General features: G+C 39.7%; 1 protein-coding gene across 1 annotated transcript in view; it reads right to left on the reverse strand.

Annotated features, from left to right (window-relative positions):
* The window catches only part of LOC119652848 (pickpocket protein 28), a 32,838-nt gene that overhangs the window by 5,800 nt on the left and 4,628 nt on the right, over positions 1-22,410 (reverse strand). The window contains exons 3-5 of the mRNA XM_038057200.1: positions 20,734-20,864; positions 20,391-20,659; positions 20,226-20,339 (exon numbers count right to left, since the gene is read on the reverse strand). Coding sequence (XP_037913128.1) covers positions 20,226-20,339; positions 20,391-20,659; positions 20,734-20,864 — 514 coding nt within the window. The remainder of the gene's footprint in view (positions 1-20,225; positions 20,340-20,390; positions 20,660-20,733; positions 20,865-22,410) is intronic.

Here is a 22,410-nt window from a genome sequence, read left to right on the forward strand (position 1 = left end):
GCACGTAAAATATGCATATATTATGTGAAAATAGCTACTTTCAAGTGATATTGACATTCATAGTTTTGAATTTTCAGAGGAGCGCAGATTTGACCTAGTATAACTTTGTTAGTAATGGTGCGATTTTCACCAAATTTGGCAGAATCATGATCTATACTGCAGCCTACATTGCTGCAAAATTTTGTGATTCCAGGGTGAACTTAAGGGGGGTTTTCCTGTCAATTACTAAAAATTATAGTAATATACTATTATTAACTTTATTTGAACAGGTATCGATATGGAGGGTATTTCGGAGCCTAGGCACCATATAGTGGCAGCCCCCTGATTTTTTCCAGATTTTTCGGTTTGGTAGTTCCTGAGAATGTGTTCGTTAAAAAAATGACCACTTTCAACCCCCCGCACTCCCCACCTTTTCAGCGACAGTCAAAACTAATACCGGTTTCGAAAAGTACTAACCGAGACCTTTAATTTGATACCCCACATGACTATATTTGATGAAAAAAAAATGTACACCCCCCTTTTGCATGTATGGGGACCCCCTCCTTAAATTCGTCGTGAGAGGATGTAACTCACTATATGCATGAGCGTTCATAGTTCCCACCTTTCTACCAAATTTGGTGTCAATCGCTATAACCGTCTCCGAGAAAAATGCGTGTGACGGACAGACAGACAGACAGACAGACTAACAGACAGACAGTAAACCGATTTTAATAAGGTTTTGTGTTTACACAAAACCTTAAAAATGGTGGTGGGCGTCATCCACAACTCCATTGCAAAACACACAATCCGGAGATCGCGCCTTTCCAATCTAGTGCAGGTAAGACTGAAAACCTCTATACCCACTTAAAAATTGGGTAAGGAAATATTCAGTCTCACCATGCTTCCGATTCAGCTACGCTCCTAAGTTGCCGATGAGCTGCGCAGTCCATCTGCCTCTAGTTTCATTTTGCAGACAGACGGACAGACAGACAGACAGTAAACCGATTTTAATAAGGTTTTGTTTTACAAACAAAACCTTAATTAGAGTCGAACATCCCACAGTTGGATAACTCCAGGTACAACCTTCACGGGATTATTGTCGCGTAAATCTTTCATTTTTAGCTTAAAATGTTAAACAAATTTTCTCAAAAGTTATTCGGAATATGGCTAATATAATGTGCAAATTTGATGGAATTCTCAATAATTCTTCCCATTAAAAAAACATCTGAAAAAGTACGTGAACAAAGACCTTCTACTACCCCCTTAAGGGTTAATGTATAAATGTAAATAAAATCTTATTGCTTGTCTGTCACTCGCACTTTTCTCGGAAATGGCTACAATTATTGGCGCGATGTAAGTATACCATAGGAAGTCCCAAACATATAACGACTGATATTATTTTAATGGAGTTTAGGCGGCTTCCAATACAAGCGAAAATGGGGTGGACACTTTTTTTCCGAATATAGACGTGTGGAGTATGAAATAAACGTCTAAAAATTTTACACTACATTTTGCGGAAAAGCCTTTATATGGAGTGAGTAGTAAGAGCTTATGTTGAGTATAAGTGCAGTAGACATATGATAATAAATGCAGCGAATGATACTGTTTAAAATATAGGAACATGAGGAGTAACAGTTTGAGAGCCTATGGAACCAAAATCATTTCTAACGATTATAACATCCTAGCTGCAGTTTTTCAAAGCAGCGTTCTAGGTCCGACACTCTACGTCATACACTAATCGGATCGACCAACTGGTTCTAAGTTCTCAGGTTGTCAAGTCAAATAATTCACAAAAAAAGTACAATGCTTCAGTAAGTTCTTAACATTGTAATGGTCCCTTTCAGAAGCGGGTTCAACATGCCTTGATCTGAATGTAGGCACGATACTCTCAAATCACTATCCAGCGTATCCAGCCATCGTTATTTCACCCGGCCTTTTGGTCGTTTCCTATGGACTTCAATGTCCAGGCAATCTTGGCAAGTTAGTTTCTCATCAACGTCAACCACATGGCCATACTATCGAAGACGCCCCTCCCACAATTTTTCCACGGTCGGTGCAACCCCATATCGGTCGCGGATGTTTTTGTCTCAGATGCGATCATGGCGCGTTATGCCACTGGACTAGCGTAACATCTTCTATTCTACAGTCGGTCAACACTTAGAACCATAGAGGGGCAGAATGGGCGACAATGCGGTAAATTTTGTATTTGAAACGTTTGGTGATGCTTCTGTTACAATGAACAACAGTTGTGGAATGCCTCTTCATCCAAGTTGTACTGCTGCGTGAAGTAATTTCGTAATGCAGTTCACCATTGGCTGATAGCATCGATCCAAAATATTTAAATCGCTCAGTTCTGGGCAGGTGTCTGCCACTGACAGTGATAATGCCAGTTTCATTGGCATCTGCAGTCAAAACCTCTGTTTTATTTAGGATCAACTTGAGATCGTGTTGCATGAGGCGATGATTCCATTTTTGGACAATTTGCTGGGCAATATTGAGGAACAGTAGACCGCCACGTCCCGAAGGGTGTCATAAGATCTGGCTGACTGCAGAATCGTGAAAACGGTTCGAAGAACGGGAGGAAATTTAAGGCTATATTGACCACTGCGAGTGATGATGGGCGTGACACACTTGAACTCCGATACCGAACGAAATACCGGGAAGTTCAACTTAGTGTGCGCCGTAACAAAAGAAAATTTTCTATTGCGCTGGTAGAACGCAATGCCGCATAAGTCACACATTAAGGAGGGGGGGCAGTTGCTTTACCGGCTACACCATGCAGTCAAATCCACTCTCCCAAAGTGGCTGACGAGTGGGCCGCCCGAAGAGCACTTGGCGCAGAACAGTTAAGGAGGAACGTGGACCTCGGGACACGTGAAGTTCGAGTGTTGGGCTTAAGCGCATTTTAGGTAGCTTCGAACGCTGGTGCGCAGGTGTGGTTGACGCGGTATACCTTACCAATGTGTAAATGGCAACCATATTTGGTTCCATTTATCTATAGATCGTAGCCCTGGGAGCAGCGTGACCGAAAGTGCCAACAGGTGGAAAGACGCTCCCTTTTATCAGCGCAAAAACACGCGCAAGGGAGCGTCTTTCCACCTGTTGCCACTTTCGGTCACGGTGTTCCCAGGGCAAAGGTGAGGCAGCGTCTGATGAGTCGCCCCTGCCCTGGACGAAACCGTCAGTCAAATTTTGATTTTTTCGATTTTTAATGCTTGGGGTGCTACGCTCCAAACTAGGGATCCATGGACTAAAAAACGTGGGAGTAAGTTGCTCCTCATTTAGTCCGGTCCACCATCATATGGATGTGGACTTAGGATCCCGCAGATCCTAAACAACAACCTAAAAGTAGGTTTTCCATCAAACTTTCCAGTATGATGCTTCACATTAAAATTTGTCTTATTGGGGGATGAACTTTCCAGCAAATTTTCAAAATATAGTCACATACTATTATTGGCTTTATTTGAGCAGAGATTGTAGTGGTGACTTTTTTAAAGCCTAGTTACCATGTGGATGGGCCATCATGATTTTTTCAAAATTTTCTCAACAAAAAAAGTATTAATGGAGAGCTTTCCTTTGATACCCCACATGACTATATTCAGTGAAAAAGATTTTGCGCCTCTCTTTTACGTGTATGGGGACCCATTTAACCCTTTACGTTCAACGTGGAACAATATGATTTACCCCATATATGGGAGATGACAATTGCATTTTGTTATTTGAATTGTTACTGAGAAAAGTGCGCGTGACAGGAAGACAGACAGTGTACCGATTCTAATAAGGTTTGATTTTCCGCGAAAATTTAAGAGGGGCGCCAAAATTTAAAAGTGGAGTCAGAGATACCAAACCCAGATGGTAGGGCCATATGCTAATGTGAAACCCAAAAAGAGTATTAACAGAGATTTTCCATTATTACTTTTCCAATCGGGTCTTACTTCTATCATTGGCTGTAAGCGAGGGTAGGGAAAGTGTTTAAAACTGTACTCTGTAATCAACAGTCAATAACTCATTTATATGACAAATTATTTCCCATGCCAAAACATACTTAAATAAAATTAATAATAAATAAAGCATATCATATTTTGGAAGTTAACCAAAAAGTTTAGTGAAAATCCCATCACTGTTAACAAAATTATAGAGCAACAAAATTAGTTTTCCCGAGTGAATTTACTGTACCCCAACGCGTCATATATTGCATATATCCCATTAATAGGACATTTTACATACGGAGCGCAATTAATAGCGATTTCTCAAAACCCTAATTCGAACCCTCTAACACACTACGTTCATTTTTCTAATCACGCTCGACGGTCCGAATTACCAAAGGGTCGACCCACCTTCCTGATCCGAAACTAGCACATTCCCACGCGGGAATTTCGGTAAAGTTGTGTTTACATATTTTCTAGGAAGAATATCTCATTTACTGGAGAAGGGAATAAGTAGCTTCGGAGTAGTTCGGATTTAAAGCCATCTGAGGGATGGATATAGAAATATCGTTTAACCTCAATTGACTTGAAGATTCGTAATAGGACAAACAATTTAATAAAATCAAAGGTACATTATTTTGTAATAAGCATATTTGAGTGCAGAACTACCCCATTTGTACCTAGCTTCTAATGTACAGGTATGCATTTAGCATGTCAGACTATTCACTTTCGAGTGATATTGATATTTAGTATTTTAAAGCACGAAAGACACAAATTTGTGGTACAGTAGCTTTATTAGTAATGTAAAAATTTTGACCATGCTTGATACTATAGTCTATATTACTGAAAATATTTATGACTCTAAGATAAACTTAAGGGGGTTCCTAGCCAATTCCTCGAAAATGTAGTAGTATATAACTTAATTTAAGTAGGTTTCGGTATTGAGGGTATTTTGAGGCCTGGACAGGCTTCATGATTTTTTTCAAATTTTTCGGTTGGGCAGTTTCTGAGAAATGGGCCGTTGAAAAAATGATCACTTTACTGCCACTGCACTCCTCGCCTTTCAAACAAATATCAAAACCGCCGCGGAAAGTGCTAATCGAGACCTTTCATTTCATACCCAACATGACTATAATCTGTAAAAAACATAACACCCCTGCCCCCCTTTTGCATGTATGACGTAGAAAAATGCAACTCACTGCATATGTGGGCGTTCACAGTTGCCACCTTTCCATCAAATTTCGTGTCAATAGGCACAGCCATTTCTGAGAAAATTACGTGTGACAGACATACAGGCAAACAGATGGACAGACAGGCGTTAAACCGATTATAATAAGGTTTAGTTTACAAACAAAATCCTAAAAACGTAGTGTCATACTATAATATAACATCCTACCTGGTAAAGCCTATCAATACGGAAGCTTCTATAAGATATTTAGTTTTTTAACAAAAAGTACAATGTACATCGTAACAAAAACAATTTCACCGCGATAACAATTCAAAAGGAATGAATGATACCTAAAACGTTTCAATGGAATCGATCATATCTGGGCTGTAATGCTGCAAGTAATAGTCGTTTCGTACAGCACATAATTATTAGGCGACAGGGATTGGCAAAAATGGCAATTGCCCTAAAACTAATGGAGACAATATATTGTTAAAATCAAGATCCGAAACAGGCCCTAGCCTTGCGAAGATGTAGGTTGTTATTCCTGTTATTAGTCAGGGTGGACCATGACTATAGTATGTTATAGAATTATTTGATAGTTCTCTAGAAGGTCGTATGGCTCATTCCGATGACTTGGCTTGTTTTCGTCTAGCATAGATAATGATTTGAGCCTTAAAATTGGTATGTGGGGACTGATAGAAATTATTATTGACAAAACTGGAAAGCATCAAAAGCATATTTTCTAAGGTAAACTACTGCATACTAAAGACCTTTTACATGTTATATTCAAATCCTTGCGTGCCTAACATTTGCTAATAGTTCACACGTTCTATATTACCACTGTAATCACATACTTCAAACTTAACATTTTATCGCGTTATCTGTTCATAGCAATCCGTTAATAAAGCAACTACAGAATATTTGAATAATTGTTCTTTCAAGTATGCGTGATGAATGGAGTGTACATATTCATGTATAGTAATTGGTTGATTGACACATGAGGCCCTTGGCTTACTGGTCTTCACCAAAGCCAACATGAAACCATAGAATTCTGAAGTTATAAAAGAACTTTTTGAATATTTATTTTATTTTATTCTTTGAATTTTTTCCAAAAATGCAAAAAACAAACGATTGGAATTTGCATTTCCTCTTGGAAATCATAGAACCAGTGTTAGATGATAAATATCATATTTATTATAATTAGTTTTTATTCACAGTTTTAATACATCTGCAATCCAAAGAAAATTCCTTTATGAGAAATTTCCCTGAAAGTTGTACTATTACTCATAGTTAATATGTAGATATGTAAATTTTTGTTCAAATATTCATTACTGTTTCTTGTCACTGGAATTTTAAATTAGTCATTTGAATTTCCAGTTTCCAGCAAGAATATCGTAATCATATCAGTTTTGTTTAATATTATTGTGTAATATGAATTATATGTTATGGGAAACAACTAAATATTTCATATCATCGCTTTCCTTAATTTTCTTTTTTTTTATTTTTGACAACTAATTTGAGCCAATTTGGTAGTCGTAACTATAAGTTTGTCGGACTCTATCCTTTATCCGACCATTCATTAAAATGTTCACTTAAATCAAGGCCTTTTTCTCAGAAACTACCAACCCGAAAAACCTAAGAAAATCATGGCGACCTGTGCATCACATTTAGGCTTCAAGATGCTTTCCATTTCGATATCAAATAAACCCCGCTTATGAACGGGACAAAGGCTGAAGAAAAAGAAGATCTATTGAAATTAAGTTTACAATTGATATAACTATATTCTGTAAATTTACTGCAAATCCCCCTAAGTCCTAGAAGATACAATTATTAAGTTCATTCTAACTGAAGAAACATTGGACATTGGCGGTATATTACATGCTGACGAATACTGACGTCTTCCTTCGTAAAGATAATCTATATACTCAACAAAACAAAATAAGGAACACTAATATCATAATTATCTGATTATTTTTTGAAGAACGTGGAAATCCTACTCTGGGTTATCAAATTTAATAATCGTTACATTTAGAGAAATTTAATGCAATTAGGCAAAAAATTACCTATCTTATGGTTTGCTCCTTTCTATCTGGAAATACCCAATGTATTTCCTTCTCTTTTTGAAACGCAGTCTCGAAGACTGGATGGCATGCTCTAATAAGATAACAGATGTCTTTTTCTGGGATATCCTACAAGCACCTCTTAAATAATTGCAACAGCTATTGCTGGTTGTGCATATTTTCTGCAGCTGGTGCTAAAAAGGTGTTCAATTGGATTCAAATAAAGGCTGCTGCAGTTAATGTTATGACCTGAATATCGACCGAGACGGAGACCAAGACAAAGACGTCCGCCTGTTTTGTGTGCGATTGTACATATGCCCGCTTCATATATTTTCAAAAATGTGCAAAATTTGGTGACAATAAGACTGACATTGATTTTATGAGGCTTCGTTTTATAGAAAACTTTGAAAAGGCAATAAATATTTTATTTGGAACAATATGAGGATTCTGTAGCCAGTGTAACAATGAAATGTGTGAGCATCAACAGCCTAGCTGCCGATAAAAACCGGGAAACCATTTGAGTGGAGATTTCTCCCATTAGTACCTAGCACGAAATGCATATGTATATATTAGGTGGGAATATCCAGTTTCGCGTGATGCTGACATTCAAAGTCCTGAATTTGCACAGAAACGATAACTTTGACCGATCATCATTATTCAAGGATGAACTTAAGGGGGGTTTTGAATTCAGTTACTAAAAAAATTATACTAATATACTATTATTAACTTTATTTGAACATATACCGGTATGAAGGGTATTTCGGAGCCTAGGCACCGTGTAGTGGTAGCTTCGTGATTTTTTCAGATTTTTGGGTTGGGTAGTTTCTGAGAATGGGTTCGTGGAAGAAATGATCCCTTACGACGCGCTCCCCATCTTTCCAAGAAACGTCAAAACTAAGACCGACATCGAAAAGTTCTAACCGAGACTTTTCATTTGATACCCCACATGACGAGAATTTGGGCAAAAAAATTACACCGCCTGGCCTGGCACTATCTCAAACGAAGAACTTGGTCGGCGCCCAAGCCTGGCACTCATAAGGACTGTGATCGGAGGACGGAAATGTCAGTGAATAGGTCAGAGATTAAGGAAGGGCGGCAATTGCATCGCTGGCTACGCCACGCAGTGCAATCCACTCTTTCAAGATGTCTGACGAGTGGAAGGGCATTAGGCGAAGAGGAAGAGTACGGGCACCTCGTGAAGTCATGGGGAAACTGAAGCGCATTTCAGGCAATCGTGAATGATGGCGCGCAGGTGTGCTTGACGCGCTACACCCCAGCAAAAGAATAAATGGAGATGGTTGCCATCATGAACACCATAATTCAGGAACTGATAAAAAACTAAAATATTTTGTGGCAGATTCTTTTGAATAAAAAATAAATACAATCAGAATTGTCCATTCGAATGCGAACAGCATAAGCCAAAACCAAGCTACGGTCTTCTTGAAAACACATGATATTGATCTATTTCTAACGTCGTGAACTCACTTCAGTGTTCAATGTTCCCGGCTACATCTTTTATGATGCTGAATACGCTGAAGAGAAAACCAGAGGCGGGCCAGTTATTTTGATTAAACATCAGCGCAAACACTATCAATTGGAAGTTACCAGTAAAGACTTCATTCAAAGCACCTTGCTATGCCTATTGCGGCTAATTTACCACATCAACGATTTATTGCTCCCTAAAACATAAAATATCTTGGTAACAGTTCACTCAATTCTATAAAACGTAATTGAACAAATTCATCGCTGCTGGAAATATACCCATTAGGGTTAGCCATCTTAGGAAGCAAACTTGATTACACACCAGCAGAATAATCTACTTACTCGGTGGCTGACATCAACGAAACTGCAGAAAGCACACAAGCAGTCTACCAACTATCGTCAGACCGCACCCAACAGGCTGTCAGCTTCTGAGTCCAGTGAATATTCGTTGTAGAAAGTAGACAAAAAGATTAAAAGCCAACATTCCATCAAGAACTACCACTGGGAATAGTAATAATGAGGACAAAAACAAAGAATTTGCAACTCAGTTGGAAGAAGTATTTGACCCAATTGATTTCCAAACGTCACCTAAACATCCCAGATGTCCACCTAACAACAAACTGAGCCACTTGTTAAAATCCTTAAAAGAAATTGAAAGTGCCAGTAAGGAAAACGTCAACCCTAGAAAGATTCCAGGATATTATTTAGTCACTATTTTCATGTTCAAACAGCTGCCAGTAAAAGCTTGAAGGCTTAGGAAGGCTTCAAGTGGTATATTTTCAATGCAATCTTAAGAATTTGGTCTCCAGCTTTGAATAGCACTAATCGAGACCTTTTGTAAATTGTATAATACAAGCTTGGAAGCAACGGTTGTAAGGAAGCTGCACCGTTGTAAGAAAACTAAAAACTGTTCACGAACAGGCGGTAAGTATTCCTAAGAAAACAAGAAAGGGAAGGAACCACAATCAGCTACAGTAAAGAATTGATTCCGCCCCGTGACCCAATACTGTACAGGAAGGAATTAGCTTTAATAAGTAAAAGTCTCACATAGCTACATGGTAGGAGCCAGCAGTACATTTTCAACTTATTCATCTTCCAACGATAATAAAAAACAAACAACGAACTGATTTTAATTAGGTTTTGCTTTACACAAAACCTTACAAAAGGGGGATAATGCAGCTCAGAGTCCGGTAAGTGATTCTTCAATTGAGATACTTAGCTCTGGGAGGTTTCTTCCAAGTAGAGGTAAGCCGAAAAGAATGCTTTTCTCATAAGTTTCTCCCCGGCAAAACACTGGTCAATTGAGAGAAGTAAAAAAAATCACATTTAGGTAGTATAGGTTTTGACAAAAACCGACACCGACCCACCAACGATATACAACACTTGCATTATTTTAATGATAAAAACGATGCACTGCTTACTTTCTTAATTCAGCCAAATATCAACGGAAGAATTCGGCGGAAAAGAAGGAAGAAACTTACAAAAAAAGTATCGTGAGAAACATCGTCCTGCCTACAATATCTACTTTCCTCGATCTAGAGAAGGTGAGCGTGTACCACACAGACTGATCTGGCATCATGCATTGCAACAACATTTAATGCCAGAGGAACTTATGCGCTGGATTTAACTGCTGCATCACGATCTGAAGAAAAGATTTTGAAGTCAAAGTTCGTTCCTGAGCTCTTATTCACCACTCCTCTTCGTTCTTGTTACCTTTGAATGCTCCGGATCCAACGTCCAAAGCCCTATATACAGCTCCATTTATGATTAAATTATTAGTCCAATCACTAAAACTTTCAACCTCCGAATTCTCTCAGTCAAGCCCGATTGGCATGAAATTTAGGGTCGGGGTAGAGCGTGGCATATGAAACAAAAGTTATATAGCGCCGATGTGCGTCTCCCCCTGGAGGGTTTGACACCCCCCTCTGGGCTGTAAATTTTGATTAAATGGTTGATTCTAATTAAAAAATGTTTAATGAACATTTTTCGTACAAATAGTAGATTTCAAGTTATTCATTCATGCATGTTTTCCAACGCTTTTCGCAAATAACTCGAAAACCATGCATTCCATTTAAAAATTGTGTTCGAGAAGTCTCCTATTAGAGTGTGGTTCGCACCTAAGTCCAGCCAAGTATCCAACTTGGCGCGCTTATCCCTTGGGCGCGATGGAGTCCTGCTTCTTTTATCCCTCGCTGTCAAGTGAGGCTGTGGAGAGAACTAAATTAGGGTCTTACCAAATTGTTTCTGAAGTTCCAGCGAAACAAAGACACAAACACTCTTTTCGGGTTTCTTGAATATTTTATTTACTTTATCACTAACTTTCTACCTTAAACTTAAATAACCGAAAAATCTCCAAACAGAACTTCCGACCCGACCCGACTCCAACGCGTATGACTCCAACCACGGCTCCACTCCAACACACCTGACTTCTCAACGTATGACTCCAACCACGGCTCCACTCCAACACAGCTGACTTCTAAAAACGTTTCCGCGTTGCTGCAGTTTTTTATATGGAAAGTCCATTAGTAGCAACCCGGAACTTAAGTTTGTTGGAAAAAGTCCAATCAAACAAAAACTGCACACACAACAGTCAACCGTTGGCCGAGGTCGTCAGAATATTTTCCATATGTTATGGTGCTGGTGACGACATCGCCCAGTAGCAAGCCGGAACACGGAATCGCTTGCATTTTGCACATTAGCACATGTGCATGTTGTATGTTAGCACATGGGCAAGGTTGCTGTTGTTTATTATGATATGGAATCAGTCAGCAACGTACGCTGACCTTGCAGCAATCAATACCGATGATTGCTGACGCTGTTGATGTTAACTTACAAGATCGATTGATTGTGGGAAATCGCTTAAACATTCTCCCACCCGAGAAAACTTCCTGCTGAGGCGGAGCATTTTGTTGACGGTCATAATAACTTCGGTTGGTCCTGATGATCTGCTTGTGCCAGATGAGTAATCTGTGGTCGTTGAACTTATTACCTATTATTACAAAAGATTTTCTTCTTACGAATTACATTACGAATTACAAGATGTGTACATTTTGCACTTATTTTCTAATGTTACAAAGTTATTTCTTACGGAATATAGTTTTATCTAGTTTACAAAAAAAATCTTTACATGATGCTTATTAGTTACGGTAATGATTGCTTTAAAAATTTTTTGTTCATTAATAGCTTCCTTACAGTTTTTTTTTTTTTAATGGAAGCTACTTTACAGCGTAACAACAGTTTCTATTTAACTTGATTAGTAACTTCCTTACAAGATTTAGATGGAAGTAACTTTACAAAATGTTAATTTAATTGAACTTACTAGTAACTTCCTTACAAATATTTCTTTTTTTTTTTTTTAAAATGGAAGTTACTTTACATTTTTTTTTTTCGTAATTTTTCTTGATGTAAACATCTACATATAGAAAGAAGTTATACGTTTGTATTGAAAAGAGACTTTCATACTTGACAATGTTAGTTTAGTAAACTATTACTACTGTATTTTTTGTTAATCACCCAATAACAATACTAAAATCATGCATGCATTAAATTAAACACAGTAAGGATCATGAATCTTAGGACGCGGCATGGGTTTTATTTACATTGCCGTGAAAGCTAATTCATGAACCTTAATTCGTAACATGGAATATATTTACAAAAACTAGATACTCACTTCAACTACTATATTTACAAATCCAATACATATATACAGTGCACCCTCTTGGTCAATTTTGTTATACAATTGAAGTGGTGATTCCTTCACCCCTGGTTTGTTCCCCTGACTCTCGCCAACTCCCTGGCCTAAAGGAAGCCCGACTTCCTGTCTCTCCACCTCAAGCTCCACGCAACGGTGTTGATCAGTTTAGTCAACCACGAGAACCGGGTGCTAAAATTGGTAAAGCCCTTCGATTCCCCATAATCTAAAGAGACGCAACTTATTATTGAATTTTTTATCACAAAGGGAGTGACAGGTAGATCCCCTTGCAAAAAAGGAGGACCTTCAAACCATAGCTTATGGTTTACAAATTTCCGGGGGAGCATTCCTCTTGATGCGCAATCAGCCGGGTTTAACTTTGACTGTACATAATGAATTTCAGAAGGAGCGAGAACCTTTCTAATTGACGCGACCCTCCGCTTTACAGCCTTATTTTCAATTTCCTTCTGACTTCGGATCCAAGCGAGGGCTACCTCAGAATCAGTGTAGGCTAAGCACTTTAGTGGAATTGCCCCTAAGCTTTTTTTGACATCCCTTAATAATTCGACTAATAATACCACGCTTTCCAGTTCGAGCTTGGGAATGGTACAAAGCCCTTCGGCTTGACCAACCCGGGCCTTCAGAGGGGTAACTCGCCCTCTTGATGCAATAAGACGGACGACGTAACCCCGATGTGTCTTGACTCTGCTATAAATAACGGCAGCGTATCCATCCCCCGAAGCATCACTGAAACCAACTAACTCAGTTACGTGGCTCTCATTACCGTACCCAATCCATCTAGGGATTTGGACCTGATTCAAATCTCCTAATGAAGCAAACACTTTTTCTATTTGTTCTTGGGCAACTCCTGAAATCTCTTCATCCCAGCCATAACCTTCTTGCCACAACTTCTGAATTTCGATTCGTAGCTTCATAATAACGGGCAATAGCCAGCCAATGGGATCAAACAGAGATGCACTCACACTCAGGATGTTTCTTTTAGTGAACATAGTAATTTTTCTTATCTTGATACTATACTGAAAGCAATCCTTTTGAGGATTGTAGTGCAACCCCAGGATCTTTAAGTCACTCTCAGCCTTTTGCAATTCTACAAAGGAATCAATTTGTCGCGATCTATCTATGTTTTCCAAAACTTCGCTATGGTTACTGGACCACTTCGTTAGAAACATCTTCCCCTTCTCCAATGTTACCGAAATTTTTTTAATAATTTCCTTGGCAGCACCAATGCTTGTTGCCCCATACAACAAGTCATCCATGTAGAAGGCGTTTTTTACTACCCATTTTGTCTCCTCATCGGGTGCGTTGTCCTCGGCTACCTGATGAAGTGTCCTAATCGCCTGCCAAGGAGCGCAATCAATCCCATAGGTCACTGTTTTCAGAAAATACTCCTGAATAGGTTCCTTCGGGTTAGATCTCCATAAGATTCTCAGTCTTAACTGGTCCTCTGGTTTCAGCAAAATCTGGCGATACATTTTAGTAATATCACTGGAGAAGACAAACTCAAATTTCCGACTACGGGTAACAATATCAAAGATGTGGGTTTGTAACTTTGGCCCAGGAAGAATTGCTTGATTAAGACTAACGCCATTCGACGTTGGACTGGAGGCGTTAAAAACATTCCTGAGCTTCGATGTGGTAGCATCCTTGCGAATCACACTCAGGTATGGTATGTAATAAACGTCTCCACTAGTATCACCTCGGAGTTCAGTAGGGACCTCTTCCATATGACCCAAGTCCCGATATTCTGACATGAACTCGTCCGATTTCGTTTTGAGTTCGGCGTTCTTTAACCACCGTTTCTCCTGGCCGAGAAAATACTGAACTGCCTTGTTAAATGAGTTTCCCAACTGAATATCCTCCTGACGCCACGGGGTTGGTACAACATACCGACCGTCTTCAGTTCGATAGTGCTGTGATTGGAATAAATGTTCACATCGCTCTTCATCCAATTCAACCCTATCATTTTTGTCAATGGGCATGTCCCAAAAAGACCTTAGGTTTTGCTCAAGTTCCTCCAAGGAAACATATGAGGCCGTAACTTTAGAAGCAGGCAATGCTGCAGAACCAGATACTACCCACCCAAATCGAGTATTTTGAGCTAAAAATCCTTCCACAACTTCCACTCCTTCCAAAAATAATTGAGGAAGGACATTGGAACCTAGAAGAACCGGAACATGCGAAGCGTGATCTGTAACTGGATCTGCCAGCCTCTTGCCTGGAAACAATGAATTTATTCCCCTAGGTGGACGAGGAAGACCCCCTTTGGTAACTCGCTTGACTACCAGCGCCTTCGTTTCCACGTTTGAGCCATCCTCTAAACTAAGAGTCAACCCGACAATTGAAGACACTCTTCCTGCGGATACTCCTCCCACTCCGGATACTTCCACATTGGTTCTCTTCTTAGTTAGTCGCAGCCTTTGAACTAACTCCTCAGTGATATAACTGCTCTGGCTACCCTGGTCGACCAAGCACCGAACTGAAATTACACTTCCATCCTTTGCCTTTATCTTTATTACAGCTGTGGGCAATATAGTTTCGGAATGGGCAAGTTTTGTAGAGTTTTCTGCGTGATGAGAAATACTCCCTTGCATGTATGACCCGCTCGATCGATCTTTGCCGGGATGCAATACTGTTTCATGCTGCCCATGACAAAGCTCACATTTCAAAAACTTACGCCTTTGACATTCCGTACCATTTTTGTACTTATGGGAGGCACAGAAGACACAGATACCATAATGCCGGAGAAGATCCCCTTTGTCCTTGCTGTTTATTAACCGTGGACATTTTAATACCAGATGATCTTCCATACAAATGTAGCATGGAAACCGCTTTATTTTTCCCCCTTGTGCTTTTGCGGCAAGGGAAATTTCCCTATGCGGTTTTTTTTCGACCACCTAAGGTCTCTGCCTTCTTAGCAACGGAATGTTCTTCTGCTTGAACCTTCGCGAGTCCGCCCAACCCCTCCCAATTGGGAGACATAACTATGTATCTATTTTCCAGGAATAGATCAATATCATCAATTGTTACGGGAAGTTTTGGCTGTTTTAGCAATGAGTCAAATTCCCGTCGGGTGGAGACATCCATTTTACGGGTAAGGATAAAAGGTATGAAAGGTACACCTTGATCACAATTGAACCCAGCCTTCCTCAGGTTTTGAACCACTGAGCGCATTGTATCAAGTGCCCTTCCAATGGTACTGGGGTCTTGTAATACTATCTGGGGAAGATCTATGAGGGCCTGGATCTCCTTTTCAACCAGCGCCCGAGGATTACTGTAGCGTCGTTCCAGAAGTTCCCAGGCCTTAGCGTAGTTTTCCCCATGCACTCCTAAGTGCTCTACGACTCTCCTCGCATCACCTTTTAATTTGCTCTGCAGCATCATTAGCCTTTCAGCTCGCCCAATATCAGATCCTTCATAGACTGATTGAAAAATACTACGGAAAGACTCAAAGTGACGAAGATCCCCATCAAACGAAGGAATATCAGGGACTGGTGGACAAGGACGAGGTCTATGACCGCGATTCCAATAAGGAATGCCTTCGGTCTCGGAGCTTCTTAGCCCGAAGCCTCTTGACGGCAACGGTATGTCACCAAAAGGTATGTTCAAGTCATCGCGAACCCTGGGAAACCATTCTCTAGAGAACAAGTTTTCCGGTTGTTTTGTCGCGTCCTCCGACTCCCCTTGAGCTTCATTAAGCTCGACTGAAGGTCCGGGGCGTGGACTTGATGTTACCCTTCCACCTGTGATTTCTATATCGACGGGAGAGCCTTCGGGAATGAGATCGCGATGAACACGCCCAATCAGCTCCTTAGTAGCATTGTAAATACCGATCATAACGGATAGTTTATTTTCTCGGAAATAGACTATGTCCTTAGAAGCGTTTTGGCGAAGAAGTTGGCTGTGGCCGGCGAGGAAATCCCAATAAAGTTGTTGCACTTCTTCCCATGCCGCAGCAAAACGCTCTCGCGTCCTTTTTTCTTGCCGGAGTTTGACTAGGGACTCCCGCACACTTTCAAGTTTTGCGACCCTTTCTTGCTGGGCATCAATAATTGCCTGAATCTCCATTCTGGCTAAATTTAAATATCGCGATAATACCAAGCTCCGCGGCGATAGTAACTTTGCGCCTTTAATCTGGGCGCCGCAACGACAATAATTTTGCGCCCTAAGATTTAGGCGCCGCAACAATAATAATTTTGCGCTCTAAATTTGAGCGCCTCAACGATAATAATTTTGCACTCTTAATTTGAGTGCCGCAACAACAATAATTTTGCGCCCTTAATTTAGGCGCCGCAACAACAATAATTTTGCGCCCTAAAATTTAGGCGCCGCAACGACAATAATTTTGCGCCCTAAAATTTAGGCGCCGCAACAACAATAATTTTGCGCTCCTAATTTGAGCGCCGCAGCAACAATAATTTTGCGCTCTTAATTTGAGCGCCGCAACAACAATAATTTTGCGCTCCTAATTTGAGCGCCGCAGCAACAATAATTTTGCGCTCTTAATTTGAGCGCCGCAACAACAATAATTTTGCGCCCTTAATTTAGGCGCCGCAACAACAATAATTTTGCGCTCCTAATTTGAGCGCCGCAGCAACAATAATTTTGCGCCCTTAATTTAGGCGCCGCAACAACAATAATTTTGCGCCCTTAATTTAGGCGCCGCAACAACAATAATTTTGCGCTCTAAATTTGAGCGCCGCAACAACAACTTTGCGCCCTTAATTTAGGCGCCGCAACAACAACAACTTTGCGCCCTAAAATTTAGGCGCCGCAACAACAATAATTTTGCGCTCCTAATTTGAGCGCCGCAGCAACAATAATTTTGCGCCCTTAATTTAGGCGCCGCAACAACAATAATTTTGCGCCCTTAATTTAGGCGCCGCAACAACAATTATTTTGCGCCCTAAAATTTAGGCGCCGCAACAACAATAATTTTGCGCTCCTAATTTGAGCGCCGCAACAACAATAATTAGTGATTTCCACTCCGCAATGGCAATACTCTGAACGGGGCACTGAATACGTGGGAAGCGCAACACTGTAAGGATCTATCCTTTGGTCTGAACGCGCCCACGTAACAACAAAATAGTGCACTGAAAACGTAGGAGACGCAACACTACAAGGATCTTTCCTTTGGTCTGAACGTTCCTATGTTGTTCCAGCACAAACAAAGCACCGATAACTTTACCGATGTACTATATGAACCGTTCAGTATTGTCGCGGCGGAACACTAACACGTTTGTAAACTACGCACTTATTAACAACAATTTGCACAAGAAACTTTATAAAAATTCACTGTTTTATAAATTTTAATTTACAAATACTTACTTGAAGGATCCTAATCCGGCTCGACGGACCAATTTTTCGAGAAGTCTCCTATTAGAGTGTGGTTCGCACCTAAGTCCAGCCAAGTATCCAACTTGGCGCGCTTATCCCTTGGGCGCGATGGAGTCCTGCTTCTTTTATCCCTCGCTGTCAAGTGAGGCTGTGGAGAGAACTAAATTAGGGTCTTACCAAATTGTTTCTGAAGTTCCAGCGAAACAAAGACACAAACACTCTTTTCGGGTTTCTTGAATATTTTATTTACTTTATCACTAACTTTCTACCTTAAACTTAAATAACCGAAAAATCTCCAAACAGAACTTCCGACCCGACCCGACTCCAACGCGTATGACTCCAACCACGGCTCCACTCCAACACACCTGACTTCTCAACGTATGACTCCAACCACGGCTCCACTCCAACACAGCTGACTTCTAAAAACGTTTCCGCGTTGCTGCAGTTTTTTATATGGAAAGTCCATTAGTAGCAACCCGGAACTTAAGTTTGTTGGAAAAAGTCCAATCAAACAAAAACTGCACACACAACAGTCAACCGTTGGCCGAGGTCGTCAGAATATTTTCCATATGTTATGGTGCTGGTGACGACATCGCCCAGTAGCAAGCCGGAACACGGAATCGCTTGCATTTTGCACATTAGCACATGTGCATGTTGTATGTTAGCACATGGGCAAGGTTGCTGTTGTTTATTATGATATGGAATCAGTCAGCAACGTACGCTGACCTTGCAGCAATCAATACCGATGATTGCTGACGCTGTTGATGTTAACTTACAAGATCGATTGATTGTGGGAAATCGCTTAAACAAATTGTATTAAGCAGAAACAAAGCAGTCGGGAAACCGGAAGCTGGACGCATCAGGTACGAAAGGTTTTGTGTATTTCTTAGTACGTAGCACGTAATATATGCATATATTATGTGATAGTTTCGACTTTCGGGTGATATTGACATTCATAGTCTTCAATTTTCAAAAAAGCAACAACTTTGACGTATTATAACTTTGTTAATAATAGTATCATTTCCACCGAACTTGGTACAATTATGCTCTACATTATAGCCTGATCACTTTCAACCCGCACTCCCCACCTTTCCAACAAATGTCAAAATTAAGACCGGCTTCGAAAAGTACTAATCAAGACCTTTAATTTGATGCCCCACATGACTATATTTGATGAAAAAAAATTTTACACCCCCCTTTTGCATGTATGGGGACCCCCCCCTTAAATTCAATGTAAAAGGATGTAACTCATTGCATGTGTGAGCGTTCACAGTTCCCACCTTTCTACCAAATTTAGTGTCAATCGCTATAACCGTCTCCGAGAAAAATGCGTGTGACGGACAGACAGACAGACAGACAGACGCTAAAGCGATTTTAATAAGGTTTTGTGTGTTGGAAATTGGTCTAAAGTTCTTTTAAAGTGGTTGAAAAGGTCTGTAAAATGAGGTATGGCACAATCCAGTGCGATAAATAATAACGGTTTTTTCTGTTTTGGTTCGGTTTCTCTGGTTTTCTCATATAAATTGAAAGTAAGTCCAATCTCTTGAGGATCTACCGTATTTGACCCCTTGCAATTAATTCTGAAAATTTGGTGGATATATAGTGCGTAGTTTCAAAGAAAAGTGTGATTTACCCCAACATTTTTTTTACCAAATAAGAAATCAAAAATATCTCTAAAATTAAAAATGACAGTGAAAAACTACTGACTTAATATTTAAGCGAGAGTAATGCCACATTTTCGTTGTTAGTGTGTTGTTTGTATTTACTTTACTTTATACTTTAGATATTTGAAAAAAAATATATTTTTGTTTAAAAATAAATTTTGTTTTTGAGGTAAATCACACTTTCCTGTTATTCATGTTGATGAGGGTACTGACATAAGTCCGAAAAGAAATGCTGTGGTGATTTTAAGATATTTCTATGAATGTGAGATTTGTCAAAAATTATCTATAAGTAATTTTTCTCTGCAACATTTTTTCACTTTGGAACTAAGTATGGTTATTTTTTTTTCGCTTCTGACAACCATGAATTGATTGGGAATAACTAAGTAAGTCAAGTTACGCTGAAATTATAAATAGTTAAAAAATGGAAACTCAGAGCCATCTTCGTTGCTAGTAATAAATAGTTGTTATTTTGCAAGTATCGGTATTTCAAGGGCAACTGTGCCGGGCGTCTTTGGACACATTTCTTCAGTGCCGCTTGTCTCTCTTGCAAATACCGGTATTTCGGAAACAACTTTTCCCTTCTTCAGCCCCTTGTGTCACCAGACACTTTTGTCTATCTAGCGACATCCGGCACTGAAGAAAGGAAAAAGATCTTCCCGAAATACTGGTATCTGCAAAATAGCAGCGGTTCAATTCGTTAACTAACAGGTCTATAATCTCAGCGTAACTTCACCTACAATTCTTCAACTTTATAACAAGAAACAGATTGAAAACACATTGGCTATAAACAGTTAACCATTATCATGAATTCATATTGAATGGAATTTAGCTTATCGTTAATCCGTGTGAAAGCCGATATGATAAATATATAGTTTAGAGCTACAGACAATAATTACTTACCATTATCTGCATGTGGCATGAAGTGAGTAGTACAGTCACATAACTGCAAGTGAGCCTGCTTCATGCATTCTACAATACAAGTTGAATAACTGTAGAACGGATAAAGCTGGTAATCTGAAATATCAGGGATCAGTTTGACCGACTACTGACATTCATTATTTTCACCTCTTTCTTCAATTTCATTGTAAAATCTACATTTTCTGTGCTCTGGTGAAAAGATCTTCACTGCCGGATCATTTAGAATTTCGACAGCATTAAAAATAATCTCTTTACTCGAACCCCATAATACGGTTTCGCGGATCACTCCTTCAGACATCATATATGGAATATCATTCGGTGGATGAACATGAATCTGCGTATCCTCGGAGAGCGCAAATCGTAGTGATCCCGGACCGGTCTCGCGATTGTTAATAAACTTCAAATCCGAATATGGTCTATTTCCAGTATATCATATAAAGTATCGAGTTATTTTATTGAATATTAAATGCAACCATATATTCATACTTACTCGGTTTGCAATGAGTTGAAGGAATAACAAAGTCCATATTCGGTGTTAAGCGGTCGGAACTCAGAGCAACAGTCAAAAGGTTCTCCAATCCATGAACAGTTTGTGATCAATTGCCGACATGCAGTTCGGAACTAAATTGATATAATGTTTTATTTTGGAAAGAAGGATAAGAATTAATTATTCTAATACTTTCTATATATTTTTTACATAATGAATATTTTTCATTACTGCAAATAATACAAAATATAAATTATATAGGTTCTGGCTAAGAAATTTCGATAAGTACTTTTGATAGGTGCGTCTGGAATTCATTTTTTTTTCCTGAAGAAGTTTTAGTCCGCTTTTAGGATTTCTTCAGGATATGCTAGGCAGCGTGATCCTGGATGGAAAAAGGCATAGACAAGCAGAATCAGGAAGTTCTCTGAATAAGAAAGAAGGCATTGTCTTTTAAACGTCTTCGCGCAGCTAGACATTTATTAGGTCCGGGTTTATCAAAATCCTATGTTTAGTTAGTTCGTCCCTAGATCACGCGACTGTGGTGCATCGGTGAATACCATACCCATATTTATAGCAGCAATCATTTTCAACATGAAAAACAAACCCGGAGTTGAAGACCTGCACGCCTAGAAACGAGGAAGATGGAAGGGGTCACTACGAATGCAATGGACGAATAAATATTTATGGAGGTTTCCCCAAGTATAATAGAAGGCCGAATTGCTTGACTATTGCCTGGCACGAGTACACCTCGGAGAGAGCCCTTTATATGCCAGGGAGTATCACGATGAGGTACCACTTATCAATGTCGAGACGATGAGCAGAAAGCCAAACTGTCATGGATTCGCTAACTTTCGATCGGCACGTCATCGTATGTATTATAGTATGTCCACGACTCAGACATTAGTAGGCAGAACCGTCCAGGACGTGAAGTAACGTACCTTCGCAGGAACGTTAAGGTATAGTGAAGCAAGAGGAATAATTTTAGGCTACTTTTTGCAGGGGCGGATATTACCTTGCGGCAGAGTACCTGCAGAGTTGTATTATAATATAAGATTCAGAGGTCATACGTGCCCACAGATCAAACACTCTCATCTCGTTCTGAAAGAAGGAAAAGGGAAATAGCACAAAGTATTGCAAAGTGATTATCGGTAATGTGTAAAATGCACTCAATTCGGTGAATCGGAACCAATTATCGACAGAAAGAAGGCTTTGTGTCTACACGGATGACAAGCAATGCGGATGTGTTACAGGACAGTATTATATAATATAATATATTATGCAATGTCAATAATTCCCTTGCCGTCAGCAGGTCAAAGGAGCTTGATGATCGGCAACGCCAAGGATATAGCCGTGATTGTGATAAAAAAAAAATTCGCGAACGTTTGTATTCACCCTGATATAAAGGAGCGGCTACAAACATAGCACTTGCGAAGGATAAAACGGAAACGGTGCTCATAACAAAGCGTCATAAGGCAATTTCAGCAAGCATCAGAATTAGGAGGCACACAATCACTTCGAAACGGCTACCAAGTATCTTGGTTGATGACAAATGTTAGTCTTAACTTCAAGCAACGTCTACAATATGCTTGCACTAAAATCTTGCTTGCCAACAACGTATGACCCTGGCAATATATAGTTGTCGTAAACCCCTATGAGAGACATAGCACATCAGCCATACAA

This window comes from Hermetia illucens, chromosome 3, assembly GCF_905115235.1.
Source record: "Hermetia illucens chromosome 3, iHerIll2.2.curated.20191125, whole genome shotgun sequence".
Taxonomy (NCBI): domain Eukaryota; kingdom Metazoa; phylum Arthropoda; class Insecta; order Diptera; family Stratiomyidae; genus Hermetia; species Hermetia illucens.